The 15,630-nt window shown below is 50.1% G+C and overlaps 2 protein-coding genes across 5 annotated transcripts; both read left to right on the top strand.

Moving 5' to 3' along the window:
* The first annotated feature begins 688 nt into the window (after positions 1-688).
* Positions 689-10,239, top strand: ULBP1 (UL16 binding protein 1). 4 transcript variants are annotated; one of them, XM_034963080.3, is made up of 5 exons: positions 689-830; positions 5,119-5,382; positions 5,597-5,869; positions 6,626-6,658; positions 7,888-10,239. In XM_034963080.3, exons 1-4 carry the CDS (start codon positions 746-748, stop codon positions 6,634-6,636), a joined length of 633 nt encoding a protein of 210 aa, XP_034818971.1. In that variant the 5' UTR covers positions 689-745; the 3' UTR covers positions 6,637-6,658; positions 7,888-10,239. The 4 variants fall into 4 exon arrangements, with proteins under 4 accessions (XP_034818971.1, XP_003811560.1, XP_008962153.1 ...); XM_003811512.7 differs by having other exon boundaries at positions 6,527-6,658; XM_008963905.5 differs by lacking the exon at positions 6,626-6,658.
* A 4,050-nt stretch (positions 10,240-14,289) lies between these two features.
* On the top strand, positions 14,290-14,914 carry LOC100986632 (transcription factor BTF3-like). The gene has a single exon (XM_034961335.3). It carries the CDS (start codon positions 14,326-14,328, stop codon positions 14,812-14,814), a length of 489 nt encoding a protein of 162 aa, XP_034817226.1. The 5' UTR covers positions 14,290-14,325; the 3' UTR covers positions 14,815-14,914.
* Positions 14,915-15,630: the final 716 nt, after the last annotated feature.

Below are 15,630 nucleotides of genomic sequence, written 5' to 3'. Positions count from 1 at the left end.
GCCACGGATTTGGGTGTTGTTAGACACAGAAGGGTGTGTAGCAAAGTGAGCCCCACGCATGCGTAGACTCTTCCCTCGGCTTCTGCTCTCCATGGAAACACAATTGATCACATCATGATTGATCACCGTAGCCCTCTAGGGCTTTCTTTCTTTTCTTTTTTTTTTTTTCCAGAAGTCATAAAGGGATATAGAATATACTCAAAGTCCACCTCATGCTTTTAGTGGAGAGGCAAAGAAGGTTCGCTCCGGAATGGGGAAGCGGCTGCGCCCTGGACGGAGAGGGGCGAGGACTTCGCGATTGCAGGCGGAGGGAGGGGGTGTGTCGCTGGCGCAGGCGGTGACAGGGAGACACCGCCGCCACTGAGTATTCCTATGCAAGTTTCTTCACCTTCCTGTGCATCAGTGTTTACACTGGGGTAATGATAAATGCTGTGTTGAAAAATTATTTGATGGGGCCATGGAAGGAACGGAAGGAACGGCGTCCTGGCCCGCTCGGGGCCCGCGCACGCCGCCCCCAAGCCGCGGGGGCGGGTCGGAGGGGAGAGTTGCGTCAGCCAGGCCGCTGTCAGATGACGAGCCCGGGGCGTGACGGGGTGGAGCATCCCCAAAAAAGGGCATGCCTAGGATCCCGCCCAGTATATCTTTGCGCGCGGCGGAGCGGGGCTGGGCAGCTTTATAAACAGCCGTGGTGTGAGCCTCGAAGGGAACCATCAGCGCCTCCTGTCCACGGAGCTCCAGGTCTACAATGGCAGCGGCCGCCAGCCCCGCGTTCCTTCTGTGCCTCCCGCTTCTGCACCTGCTGTCTGGCTGGTCCCGGGCAGGATGGGACGGTGAGTTCGGGGATGTAGCCTAAGCAGGGCGGGGGCCAAACCTGGGAGGTTGTGGACTGCAGCGGGTTTCAGAGGAGGGGAGGCTTCTGGAACGACTGGCGCGATCTCCCTGAACATCGCGGTCTCCCCGAACGTCGCGGTCCCTCCGAACGTCGCGGTCTCCCCGAACATCGCGGTGCCCCCGAACATCGCTGTCTCCCCGAACATCGCGATCTCCCCGAACATCGTGATCTCCCCAGACATGCCCAGCTGAAGGCACTCAGTTCCCCTCAGTGGCTCCTTTCCGCCGGGTCCGCTTCCTGCGGCTGCTGCTTGCCCCGCAGGCCAGGAGGTTTCTGGAAGGACCGGTGCTGTCTCCCCGAACATCGTGGTCTCCCCGAACATCGCGGCCTCTCCGAACATCGCCCTCTCTCCGAGCAACGCGATCTCCCCGAACATCGCGGTCTCCCCGAACATCGCGATCTCCCCGAACATTGCCATCTCCCCGAGCATCCCGATCTCCCTGAACATGCCCGGCTGAAGGCACTCAGTTCCCCTCCGCGGCTCCTTTCCGCCGGGTCTGATTCCTGCGGCTGCTGCTTGCCCCGCAGGCCAGGAGGCTTCTGGTAGCACCGGCGCGATCCCCCCGAACATCGCGTTCTACCCGAACATCGCGATCCCTCCGAACATCGCGGTCTCCCCGAACATCGCGGTACCCCCGAACATCGCCGTCTCCCCGTACATTGCGATCCCCCGAAACATTGCGATCTCCCCGAACATCGCGATCTCGCCGAACATGCCCGGCTGAAGGCACTCAGTTCCCCTCCGCGGCTCCTTTCCGCCGGGTCTGATTCCTGCGGCTGCTGCTTGCCCCATAGGCCAGGAGGCTTCTGAGTGGACCAGCGCAATCTACCCGAACATCGCGGCCCCCCCGAACATCGCGGTCTCCCCGAACATCGCGATCCCCCAGAACATTGCGGTCCTCCGGAACATCGCGGTCTCCCCGAACATCGCTGTCTCCCCGAACGTGCCCGGCTGAAGGCACTCAGTTCCCCTCCGGGGCTCCTTTCCGCCGAGTCCGCTTCCTGCAGCTGCTGCTAGCCCCGCAGGCCAGGGGGAGTGTCAAAGAAGGCTGAAAAGGAATTGCAGGAGGGTGGAGGGACCAAAAGGCTACAGAGGGCAAGGTAGGGCGGGGATCCCTGGTGCAGACCCGCAGCCCTACTGGCCCTAGGGAAGGAGAAACCAGATTCCCGAACCCTAGCTGGGGTCAGGACAGGGGTAAAGGGGAGTTCCACAGGGACGCGATCACAGACTCCCCCATCAGCCACAGCCCTGCTCTGCTCTGACCTGCTCTTCACCACACAAAGCTTCCAGCAGCCCCAGGGCTCCCTGCTCTGGAACTTCACCCCTACACTTTGCTGCAGACACTCACCTGCACGCAGGGGCTCACCAGACACTTGCTACCCTTCCCCTTACCATTCACTTTCACCACCCAGGTCGCATCCTTTCACTCCCCATCTCAGCTCACCCCTGTCACCACACAGGCCTCCCTCACCTCCCCATCCATGAAGGAGCCCTTAGCACCTCCCCCACCAACTAGCACTTTCTCCCCTTTTGCCTGAGGACACACCCCAGCAAACACACCCCAGGCTTTCCACAAAACTTAGTGCAGGGGGGATGGGAAATCCCATTTCCCCCAGGATGACCCTGGGAGCGCCCTTGAGTAGAGGCGCCCACTTCTTCCCTTGGGTCCCAGACCCGCCTGTTCTTCCTACTGGGGAGCCAGGGTCATATAGAATAGTCGCTACGCAGACAGGAGTCAGCAAACCCTATCTAGAAAGAAAAGGCTGAAGGCACTTTGGTCCTTGCTGGCCGTGAGTTCTCTGTCTGTGTGTCAAGTCTTGTCCCTTTGTAGAGCAACAGCAGGCAATGGCAACCTGCAAATAAAAGGGAGACCAGATGTGGACACTATCTTAGGTTGCTGACCCCAGATGAGGGCACATGCTGTGTCCTGGCAATTGTTGCCCCATCCCCTAAGGTGTCATCTCCAAGTTGTGTAAGTTGAAGAGTCACAAGTGTGTCCTACCCTGCCTGTGGCTTCTGGGTGGTGTGGATGTGATGGATGTGAATGGAGGTTCTATGGTTCTGGGCCTACTGCGCCCCTCCTTTGCTGCTGGGTGGCATCATAGGTCCCTCAGGGCAATCAGGGACCCTCCTTAAAGCCTCAGGTGTGAGCTAAGGGTGAGGGGGTGCAGCCATGTAGTGTCCTGGGGATCGGGGCCAACTGCTTGTGCAGCTTCTTGGTTCCCTGTGGCCCTGCTTCTGCCCATCCCAGGAGACCCACCTGTGTCTTCTCACTGTGGGGCCTATCTTCCTAATGACCTAAAGGGTGAGGAGCCCACCCTGTGATGGGCAGCTCTGAGGCTGTGTGGTCACTGCCCTCCCGTAGCTGGAGGCCCATCTCCACAGGGGCCCAGGACCACAGCAGGAGCCACTTTTAAATGAGGGGATTTCACTGCTGTGAGTGGCACAGCCTTGCTTCTGAGCACTAGGAGATCCTGTTGTGATTCTGCGGTTGGCAATTACCATGAAATCCACATAGCACCTTTTCCAACCACATATGCCTCTGGGATCTTAGGGAGTCCAGGGTCAAATAGCCGTATTGGTAAAGGTCCAGCGTCACCCCTCATCACAGAGTGTGTATGGCTGCATCCCAGCTACAAGAGCAGAGTTGAGTAGTGACAGGGGAGGTCATATAACCAGCACAACCTATAATAGTTACTACGTTAACTACAAACACTATCCAGTCCTGGTACGAATCCAGGAAATGTGAAATTACCATCGAATGGGTCTATGAACCCAGCCCATCCCTCTAAGCTGGACCTGACACAGGTGTCCATCTGTTACTTTGCCGTAAATGCACTTCATGAGTAATAGGGGAGCAAGTTAAGGCTTCAGGTCCCTGGGAGGAGGTTGGATCACACACTGTGTCCACTAGGAGTGTCTGGGTATTTGCCATTTCATGGCATACAGTTACCAGAGTGAATGCCCATCTGGCTCTGTGGGGAACTCTGAGGGAGTCATTGCAGTTGCTGTGGGGTTGAAGGAGCCCACCAGGGCCTCTGGGCTCTCCTTCTAGCAATGGACTCTGGGTCTGAGATGTGACTCAGTTCTCAAAGCTGGGCAAAGGAGCTCAGTTATTTCCTAGGTTGACTCCTTTCAGCCTTCAGGTCATCCATCCTTGCATTTTGTCTTTGTTTGTTGTAATTATTTATATCTAGCAGTATCCGGGTTGAGTTTCCATTTCTTTTGGATCCTTGACCCCTTTGTTCTATGAGCCATGGGCATACATTTTTAAGGCTGAGGTCCCCCACTGGCATTGTGACTTCTTTAATTATTTACATCATTGCACCCTCCTTCCTGCTGACAGTTGACCGCCTCCACTTGAGATCTCTTATTTCAGGATTTTCCATCCCCATTACTACTGGGAGCCCATTTCAGGAAGAGCATTTCCTACCCCCAACCCCAGCCTTCAGCAACAGGCATCCCTGGGCTTCTTGATAGTCTGCTGCCTTCTCCTGGGGCCTTCTTTATATGCTGCATATACAAGAGTCCTCCAGTCATCCCATGAGCACAGAGGATGGACATTATTCTGGATTTTCATACTGCAACCACTCTGGCATGGGTGCTTCTCTGAGCCTTTTGATTCTTTCCCTTACACCCTGATGTAGAAGTTCTGAGTTTTCAACTTCTTGCCCTGTGAACCATCCCTTTACAAGGTTCCAGGAATGCATGCTCATAGCAGATGGGCATCTTCACTGGGGCTTTGCCAACGTGTTAAATCATGTGACCCATGACAATAATCATTTGCTTATATAAACTTAATTCTGCCCTCACCCCACTCACTGTGCTGGAGCATCCCAGGGCAGCTCCCACACCCTCTCCCACCTCCTGCAGTCCACATGGGCTGCTGCTGAGGGTCCTCCTCATCCAGGCCTTTTCCTGCCACAACAGGCCTGGCACCTCCACCACAAGGTCATGTGCTGACTGATGTCGGCACAGAGCAGGTGGGACATGTCTGGAGGGGACATGTGGTTTCATGGCTGCAGGAACCTTCCCCTCTGTGTACTCAAGCAAGGGAGACGCTCTAGTCATTAACTAGTTTTCATGACAGTCCTGGCTGGGTCATATCTTGCTCTGCCAGCCCAGCCCCTCAGAGGCCTTCACTTGCAGTCACCATAAGCGGGAGGAGGGGATACAGGTTCCATTTCCTCCCACACCAACCCCCTCCTGTGTTTTTCTTCCACAGACACACACTGTCTTTGCTATGACTTCATCATCACTCCTAAGTCCAGACCTGAACCACAGTGGTGTGAAGTTCAAGGCCTGGTGGATGAAATGCCTTTTCTTCACTATGACTGTGTTAACCACAAGGCCAAAGCCTTTGCTCCTCTGGGGAAGAAAGTCAATGTCACAAAAACCTGGGAAGAACAAACCGAAACACTAAGAGACGTGGTGGATTTCCTTAAAGGGCAACTGCTTGACATTCAAGTGGAGAATTTAATACCCATTGGTAAGTTTAAAATGGCCCAGGGAGCAGACACAGTAGTAACTTAGAGTCATTTATTGATTTCATATAAAAAATAAATCAGAAGTTTGTGTCACCCAAGAGGTTGAGGAGCATGGGCCGGATGCAGCAGAGAGAGCAAGTCCAGGAGCCAGGAAAGGAAGCAGGGTGGGGCTCAGGCTTTGTCAAGATCAGAGCTGATCTCTTTGCAATGGGGCAGAGCCCCTCACCCTGCAGGCCAGGATGTCTTGTGAGCATGAAGCCCATGGACACGGCAGAGGATCTTGGCAGTTCCTCTTCAATGGACAGAAGTTCCTCCTCTTTGACTCAAACAACAGAAAGTGGACAGCACTTCATCCTGGAGCCAACAAGATGACAGAGAAGTGGGAGAACAGGGATGTGACCATGTTCTTCCAGAAGATTTCACTGGGGGATTGTAAGATGTGGCTTGAAGAATTTTTGATGTACTGGGAACAAATGCTGGATCCAACAAGTAAGTGAGAGGGGGATAAATGGAAGCTGTCTCGAGTTCAGATCTTATCAGCCGGTGTATGTGTGTGAGTGCGTGTGTGTGTGTGTTTGAGTGAGTATGAACATGACCCCCTCATGGGGGGCTCCTCCTGGGGGTCCTGGCATGCCTGTGCTCTCTCATCCTCCTCTCCCTTCTTCCCCCTGACTCCTCTTCCTCACTGCACCTGCTTCTGCTCTACCCACTGTGCATTTCTCACCAGCCTCAAATCTGTGGGTGTCATAGTGTTTCCACACCTTTTTCATTAGTGTTCCTTCCTCCTAGAATCACCTTTTCTTTCCTCTCCCCTCGTCTGTTTCTGTAAATCCATCAAAATCACCTCCAATGCCAGGGCCTGAGGCCCTCCCCTCCCTGGCCCTCGGACATCACCTCCTCTTTCTCCACAGCAGGAGGGTGCACTGTGCTGTCACCTCGCTTCCCTTAGCAGATGTGTGAGCTCCCTGAGGGCAGGGGACACCCCCTCTCCCTTCTTACCCCAAGACCTGTCCCAGAGGTTGCCCCACAGCAGAGGGGGACAAAAGGTCTGCCTTCCAGGATGACCTGGGGTGGCAGGAGCTGAGGAGACATCCCCTAAGATTTTGAGCCTGGACAAGGGTTGTCACTCCTGTGTTTCCATTTCAGAACCACCCTCTCTGGCCCCAGGCACAACCCAACCCAAGGCCATGGCCACCACCCTCAGTCCCTGGAGCCTTCTCATCATCTTCCTCTGCTTCATTCTAGCTGGCAGATGAGGAGAGTTGTTTAGAGTGACAGGTACTGTGGGCAATATTGGGAGGGGAGCAAGAGGCAGATGGGTGAGATGGGAGGATGTGGAAGGAGAATTCCCAGAGTCCCAGAGGCTGGGAACTTCTCATCCTGACATTAGACAGATGAATGAGACCTGCTGTCACCTGTTGGCAATGACCTGGGCAGCTCAACCTTGAGTTCTGATGGATTCTAACTGTCAGAAGCCAGAGGGAAAGGGAGGGACCCATACCAAGGCTCAAGGCCTGTTGAGCTTGAGAGGGTTTAACCAATTCAGGCCTGTTTCAGAGCAGGTTCCTATTCGGGAAGGGTAGTGGTGTATGGCCTGCAGGCAGCAGAAACTCAGGCATGGGCAGTCTGCACATTAGGAGAGGAGTAGCATGGCCGCTTCACCTAGGAAGTCAAGGGAAAGGGCATATCTGGAGGAGGCTAAGAAGAGAGTGATCTGGGAGAATCCCAGGATGAGGGAGCTGTGAGGGCCTTGGCCCACCCAGTTCCAAAGGCTGCATTCCCAGAGAAAGCAGCTCGGGTCCCAGCAGTTAAGGTGGAAGGTGAAGAGTAGAGCGTGTCCAGACTGAGGTTCAGGAAAAGGCCAGGCCCCTTGGACCCATGGGAGTCCTTGCCCGGCCCCGGGGGCGATGCCCCTGCCATTCTGCCTCCTTCATACTCCAGATCCTGAGCCAGCTGATGGCCCTGCCTGGAGTAGAGTGGACTCAGGCAGGGGAGCTGAGCTGCTGCTGGAGTTCCATGCTCACCACTGAACTTGGCCAGGAATGAATGGGGCGGGGCAAGGACAGTCCCATTCAGAGCTATGGGTGCAGCTCCCAGAGTGAGGAAAGGCTGAGAGTGAAGGGGAAAGAAGGTGGTTTGTCTACAAGCCCACCCAAGGCCAGGGAACGTGGATAGAAAGAGCTCTCTTTGGACAGGGCTCCCCCAGGTCCTCTAGACCCTTCTATGAGAGGGAGGAGCAGGCCCTCAGTGAGGGTGCAGACCCCTCATTACCAGCCTCAGTTGTGAGCCCCCCTGGGCTGTAACAGGACCTGGGCTGGCTCTGTGGTGTGGTGAAGGAGGGTGGAGGTTGGAACAGGCTACAGAGCCAAGGGTAGTGTTGGAGGGAAAAACATGTTTCTTATTTGTGGGAGAGGTTCCGAAATGGGGAGGGCCTGGGAAGGATCACCCAGGAGAACAGACCCAGGTTTTTCTCAGCCACTTAAACCAATGCTTCATCTTTTCTCAAGGTGGAAGATGATATCAAGAAGCCCTTGTTAACCTGGTCTGGGTCCTGCTCTCCCTTCAGGGAGGCCGCCTGTCTACTCACCACTGTGCCTTTCTGGAAAGCAGGAGTTCAAGCCTTAGCAAGCCCACAGGCCCCCAGCAGATGATGACATTGTCGACTCAACATCTCAGGCCACTCATTAGCTTTGCTCATGATCCCAGCAGCCATTTTTCTTAACACCTTCTGCCACTTTCTGTCGGTGCTAATGGATGGAACTCCTGCACAAGTTTTAACTGAACAAGAAATCCCAGCAAAAGGCATTTTTTTTCTACTTCTTTGATTGTAGAAAAGCAGACACTTCTCTGAAACATGACCTTATTCTTCCAAACAGTATCGCTAGTAAAATAGCATGCTGGACTTCAGACCTCAGGGATCCTTTCGATGCACTGACCAGGAATTGTGATATTCCTTTTTATTTTTATGGCTTTTTACAGTTTCTCATTCTGTCAACCATATTGAAGTGAAGTGGCATAATCATCACTGACTGTAATCTCCACCTCCTGGGCTCAAGTGATCCTATAGACTCAGCCTCTAGAATAGCTGAGACTACAGGCACATGCCACCAGGCCTGGCAAATTGTTTTATTTTTAGGTAGAGATAGGGTCTTCCTATGTTGCCCAGGATGGTCTTCAAATCTTGGTCTCGAGCAGTGCTACCACCTTGGCCTCCCAATGCTCTGGGATTACAGACATGAACCACAGTGCCTGCTGTAGAAATTTTTAATTATTTAATATGAAAATATTACATTCATGATTATTTTATTTAGTAAATAAAATAATAGAGAGCCCAGAAATCAACCTGCAGACCTAGCGCCATCTAATCTTCAATAGAAATGGGCAATGTGGGAAAGACTCCCTATTCGAAAATTAGTGCTGGAATATCTGGCCAACCATATGCAGAAGAATGAAACTGCATATATATTTTACATATACTTCTCCCCATATATGTAAAATAATTCAATATGGATGAAAGATTTAAATATAAGTACTAAAACAGTAAAAATCCTGGAATATAACCTAAGAAATACCAACGTGGACATAGGGCCTGCAAAGATTTCATGAAGAAGACACTAAAAACAATTGCAACAAAAAAAGAAATTGACAAATGGGGCCTCATTAAACTAAAGAGCTTCTGCACAGAAAAAGAAACTAGCAACACAGTAAACAGACAGCCTGTAGAATGGGGAAAACTATTTGCAAACTCTGCATCTGATGAAGGTCCAATATCCAGAATCTACAAGGAACTTAAACAATTCAAGAAGCAAGAAGAAAAAACCCAATTAAAATTGGGCAAAAGCATGAACAGACACTTTTCAAAAGAAGACCTACAATTGGCCAACAAACATGAAAAAATGCTCAGTATCACTAGTCATCAGATAAGTGCAAATCAAAACTGCAATGAGTTACCATCTCTTACCAGTCACAAAGTCAGAGATGGTGGTGAGGCTGCAGAGCAAAAGAAACAGACACTGTTGGTGGGAAAGCAAACTTGTTCAGCCGCTGTGGAAAGCAGTTTGGAGATTTCTCCAAGAACTTAAAAATAGAACTGCCATTCAATCCCGCAATCCCACTACTTGGGATATACCCACAGGAAAAGAATTCATTTTATCGAAAAGATACCTGCACCAATATGTTCATTACAGTGCTATTCTCACCAGCAAGGACAGAGAATCAATCTAAGTGCCCAACAACAGTAAATTCAATGAAAAAAATGTGGTACATAGACACTATGGAAAACTATGCAGCCATGAAACACAAGAAAATCATGTCCTTTTCAGCAACATGGATGCAACTAGAGGCTATTATCCTAAGCAATCTAATGCAAGAACAGAAAACCACATACTGCATCTTCCCATTGGAAAGTGGCAGCTAAACATTAAATTCACATGAACCACAGATGCTGGAGATCACCAGACCGGGGAGAGAAGAGGGGTACCTGGGCTGAAAAAACACCTGTTAGGTATCATGCTTACTGTTTGGGCGATGGGATCATTGGGACACCAAGCCTCAGCCTCCCAAATTCTACCCATGTAACAAACCTGTATATGTACCTTGTATTATATAGGTTGAAATTAAAGATGAATAAATAAAATAAAATGACACAAGGCCAAAAACAAATGGGTTTAACTGACCAGAGCGAGAGAACTCTGCACTATGAACCCAAACCCAGCTCAAAAAGATAAAATCTAGTCATTTAAGATAATCATAAGTTGTATGATGATAATTGTATAAAAATTTGTATGATGATAATTGTATAATAATTACACATGAAAGTGCCAAAACCCTAAAATTAAACACTGTATAATGGAATTACAGATGAGTTCCATCTTGTTCTTTATACCCTCACTTTTTTTTCCATTTTCAAGTGACATTTTTGTTTATCCTCAGGAAATCCTTGCTGTCAGCCTTCTCCTTCTGCACCCACCACCTCCTTTTCCACTGTCCACCTCAGGCCTTCCTCTGATCTGGGACTGTGGCTTCCTTGGCACTGAAGGCCCAAGAGTTGCATTCAGCCTCGGGAGAGAGGAGGATGCAGGGCAGGTTGTGGAGGTGGTCTTGACATTGCAGAGGAACCTAACAGCTCGAGCACTCTATCTCAGACAGCTGCGTTTCTCCACCAGGTTAGCTACAACCAAGCCAACCTTGCCCTTTTCCTCGTTTTTTTTCTAATACTTCTGAACTCGTACTTGAAAATTTATATTCTTCCTCCTAACATTTCTTTCTACTTCTTGTCTGCACAATATATCCTGATTTATTATGCCCAGAAAACACTGGACTTACCATGTCCATGACAGCTACAAGGCCACAGCTACAAGTCTCCACTTGCTGAAGGGGCACCAGGGGCTTGGAGCCCTTCAGAAGCCCCTGCCCCAGAGAACTCTATTTGGCCTGTCTGGGACTCACTGGAAAAGCCCCATTCATTGGGTTTGTCATGGTTTGACCTGCTGAGGTCTCTTTCTAGGGAAAAGCCAGATCCTCAGAGCATTGGCTAAAAGCAGTCACTGCAACCATGCAACTCCACCGTTTGTATGTGGGGCAAACAAGAAGCTAGTGGGGGAAATTGAGAGAAAGATTTGGGGAATGAGATGAGCATAGAGGCTGGCACATGCCCAGGAAGCACCTGAGAAGGCCACATCTCTGACCTTTGGCTGACCTGGAGGTTCTGTGCAGGCAGGAAGTGGAGCTGCAGTGGTGACATCAGCTGCCCGCCTGAGTGCGGCAGGGGCAGGAGTGCACCACACACACAAAACCCTCCGCACTGGGGAGAGACTTGCCGGCTCAAGGCATTGATGCAAACCTCTATCCAACCTCACCTAACTGAGCAGAGACTTCGGGGTCCACCTGTGACAGGGAATACAGATGTTATAAGATCCATCCAGGAAAGTCACTAAACAAGCAGCAGTAACACACCTTGAAGAGAGGAGACATCTGATTCCCAGAGCTGCCACATTGTATTCTTGTAAACATTCAGTTTCATCTCAAAAAATGCAAGACATGCAAAGAAGCAGGGAAGGATCCCCAGACACAAACAAGGAAACGGCCCCTGGAACTGTCCCCAAGGAAGCCCAGCCATTGGCCTTAGTGAGTTACTCACTGTCACTCCGAGGCGATGGCAGTCAAGGGGAGACTGTGTGGAGAAGGCTGTTCAGCTTCCTCATTTCCATGGAGACAGGACTCAGCAGAGGTGGTGCTAGAGACTGAATGTCTATGTGCCCCTAAACATAGTGCCTAATGTGTACTAGGAGAGGGAGGCTTTGATAGGTTATTAAGGTATGAGAGAAAAGTCCTCAAGAATGGGGCTGGCTGGCCAGGTGTGGTGGCTCACGCCTGTAATCCCAGCACTTTGTGAGGCTGAGGGGGGTGGACCACTTGAGGTCAGGAGTTTGAGACCAGCCTGGCCAACATGGTGAAACCCCATTTCTGCTAAAAATACAAAAATTAGCTGTGCATAGTGGCAGGTGCCTGTAATCCCACCTACTCGGGAGGCTGAGACAGGAGAATTGCTTGAACCTGGGAGACAGAGGTTGAAGTGAGCCAAGACCGCACCATTGTACTCCAGCCTGGGCAACAAGAGTGAAACTTTGTCAAGAAAAGAAGGAAGGAAGGAGGGAAGGAATGAAGAAAAGAAGGAAAGAAGGTAGGAAGGAAAGGGAAGGAAAGGAAGGAAGGAAGAAGGAAGGAAGGAAAAAGGAAGGAAGGGAAAGAAAAAAAAAGAAAACATGGAAGTAAATCTTTGTGACTTGGGGTTTGGCTAAGACTGCTAAAGTAGTGTATGCTAAGGCAATATTGACAAAAGAAAAATAGTTTCATTTGACTTATTCTAAAGGTAAAACTTCTTTGCTTCAAAAAGAATGTCATTTAGAAAGTGAAAAGACAACTTACAGCATGGAAAAAATATGTGCAAATTATATACCTGGTAAGGGACCAGTATCCCAACTATATAAAGCACTCTTTGCAACTCAATATTGTAAAGAGAAATAATGCAATATAAATATGTGGAAAGGTTTTGAATGATCATTTCTCCAGAGAAGTATACATTGGTCACTAAGCCCATGAAAAGAGGCTCAACATCAATAGCCATTAGGGAAATGCAAATCACAGCCACAAGAAGATGCCACCTCACACCTAGTAGGATGGTTGTCATCATAATCACAGTGAAGACAGGGAGAGACTGGATCCTTCACCCCTGCCAGAGGCAGAGCTCAGGGAGTTGGGGTCGGGGTGGAGTGTGGATGAGAGTGTGGTCTGTGGGACTGTGATGGTGAATATTAGGTGTCCAGTGGATTGGATAAGGGATGCCTAGATGGCCGGTAATGTATTCTTTCTGGGTGTGTCTGTCAGGGTGTTGCCAGAGGAGACTGACATTTGAGTCGGGGGACGGGGAGAGGAAGACCCCTATCAGTGTGGGTGGGCACCATACCATGGGTTGCCAGCTGGGCTAGAAGAGAGCAGGTGAGAGAGGGTGGGGTGACTCTGTTGGCGGAGCTCTCTGGCTTCTCTCTGCCTTCCCTGCAGGTTCTTGCTTCCTTCCTCCTTGGACATCAGACTGCAGGTTGTTTGGCTTTCCCTCCTCCTGACAGGTGACAGCCTCCACCTGGGATCAGTTATTTCAGATCATTACTCCTGGGAGTCATTTAGGGGACAGCATTTCCTACCCCCAACCCTGGCCTTCAGTAACAGGTATCCCTGAGCTTCTTGACAGTCTGCTGCCTTCTCCCAGAGCCTTCTTTATATGCTGGGTAAACAAGAGTCCTCCAGGCTTCCCATGAGCATAGAGGACGGACATTGTTCTGGATTTTCACACTGACACCCCTCTGGCATGGGCACTTCTCTGAGCCTGTGATCCCTTCCTCTATGCCCTACCTTAGAAGTTCTAGATTTTCTACTTCTAGCCTTGTGAACCATCCCTTTTCCAAGGTTTCAGGAATGCATCTCATAGCAGATGGGCAGCATCGCCAGGGGCTTTGCCAACTTGTTAAATCCTGTGACTATGACAATAATCTCTTTATTATACAAATTGGATTCTGTCCTACCCCACCCACTGTGCTGGAGCATCCTAGGGCAGCCCCCACACCCTCTCCCACCTCCTGCAGTCCACAGGGGCTGCTGAGGAAGATCCTCCTCATCCAGGCCTTTTCCTGCCACAGCAGGCCTGGCTGCTGACATGACAAGGTCATGTGCTGACCGATGTGGGCAGAGCCCAGGTGGGATATGTTTTGGGAGGACACGTGGTTTTATGGCTGCAGGGACCTTCCTCGCCTTGTACTCTAGCAAAGGAGACACTCTAGTCTTTAACTAGTTGACATGACAGTCCTGGCTGGGGCACATCTTGCTCTGCCAGCCCAGCCCCTCAGAGGTATTTACTTGCAGTCACCATAAGGGGGAGGAGGGGTCTCAGGTTCCACTTCCACCCACACCACCCCCCTCCTGTGTTTTTCTTCCACACACACACGCTGCCTTTGCTATGACTTCATCGTCACTCCTAAGTCCAGACCTGAACCACGATGGTGTGGAGTTCAAGATCAGGTGGATAAAAGGCCTTTTCTTCACTATGACTGTGTTAGCCATAAGGCCAAAGCCTTTGCTTCTCTGGGGAAGAAAGTCAATGTCACAAAAGCCTGGGAAGAACAGACTGAAACACTAAGAGACGTGGTGGATTTCCTCAAAGAGCAACTGCCTGACATTCGAGTGGAGAATTGAATATCCAGTGGTAAGTTTAAAATGGCCCAGGACAGGAGGGAGCAGACACTATAATAGCTTAGAAACCTTTAATGTGTTCATGCAACAAATAAATCAGGTGGGCATCCCAGCGTGTGTGTGCCTAATCTCAGCTGGTCCACCTGAGACAACCTGAACACCAACCCTAGTCTCCCACGCGGCCCCTTATCCACTCCGACAAGATGAAAGAAACAATCATGAACCAGGAAAAACTTGCCGAACTGCAGGCACAAGTGTGCATTGGTGGGAAAGGACCTGCTTGCAGAAAGAAGAAGGTGGTTCATAGAACAGCCACAGCAGAAGATAAAAACTTTCAGTTCTCCTTAAAGAAGTTAGGGGTAAACAATATCTCTGGTATTGAAGAGGTGAATATGTTTACAAACCAAGGAACAGTGATCCACTTTAACAACCCTGAAGTTCAGACATCTCTGGCAGGGAACACTTTCACCATTACAGGCCCTGCTAAGACAAAGCAGCTGACAGAAATGCTACCCAGCATCTTAATCCAGCTTGGTGTAGACAGTCCGGCTAGTTTAAGGAGACTGGCTGAAGCTCTGCCCAAACAATCTGTGGATGGAACAGCACCATTTGCAACTGGAGAGGATGATGATGATGAAGTTCCAGATCTTGTGGAGAATTTTGATGAGGCTTTCAAGGATGAGGCAAACTGAATTGAGTCAACTTCTGAAGATAAAACTTGAATAAGTTACTAGGAACTGCTATTTTATATTATGACTGCTTTTTAAGAAATGTTTGTTTATGGATGTGATAAAATCTAGGTGTCTAATACTTTTGAGCCCAAGCCTCTTGGACACTGAGCTCTTTTCAGTTTTTGCATATACACAATTTATTCTTTGCAGCTAATTAAGCCAAAGAAGCCTGAGAATAAAGTTTGAAAAAAAGGTTAATAATGTTCTTAGCCTAGTTAAAAAATAATTAATTAATTAAAAATAAACAAATAAATCAGGTTTATATCACTTGAGAGGTCAAGGAGCAAGGGCAGCAGAGAGGAAAGGAAGCAGGGTGGGGCTCAGAATTTGTCAAGATCAGAGCTGATCTCTTTCCAAAGGGGCAGAGCCTCTCACCCTGCGGGCCAGGATGTCTTGTGAGCACAAAGCCCATGGACACAGCAGAGGATCTTGGCAGTTTCTCTTCAATGGATAGAGGTTCATCCTCTTTGACCCAAACAACAGAAAGTAGACAGTGCTTCATCCTGGAGCCAAGAAGATGAAAGAGAAGTGGGAGAAGAATGGGGATGTGGCCATGTTCTTCCAGAAGATTTCACTGGGAGATGGAAACTTGGCTTGAGGAATTCTTGACACACTGGGAAAAAATGCTGAAGAGAACAAGTAAGTGGGAAGAAAACAAAGGTAGCTGTCCTGAGTTCAGATCTAATCAGTCCAGTGTGTGTGTGTGTGTGTGTGTGTGTGTGTGTGTGTGTTTGAGTGAGTGTGAACAGGACCCCCTCATGGGGGGCTCCTCCTGGG

The sequence above is a fragment of the Pan paniscus genome, chromosome 5 (assembly GCF_029289425.2).
Source record: "Pan paniscus chromosome 5, NHGRI_mPanPan1-v2.0_pri, whole genome shotgun sequence".
Taxonomy (NCBI): Eukaryota; Metazoa; Chordata; class Mammalia; order Primates; family Hominidae; genus Pan; species Pan paniscus.
The sequence above is the reverse complement of the archived record's forward strand: the minus strand, read 5'-3'. Positions and strand labels throughout refer to the sequence as shown.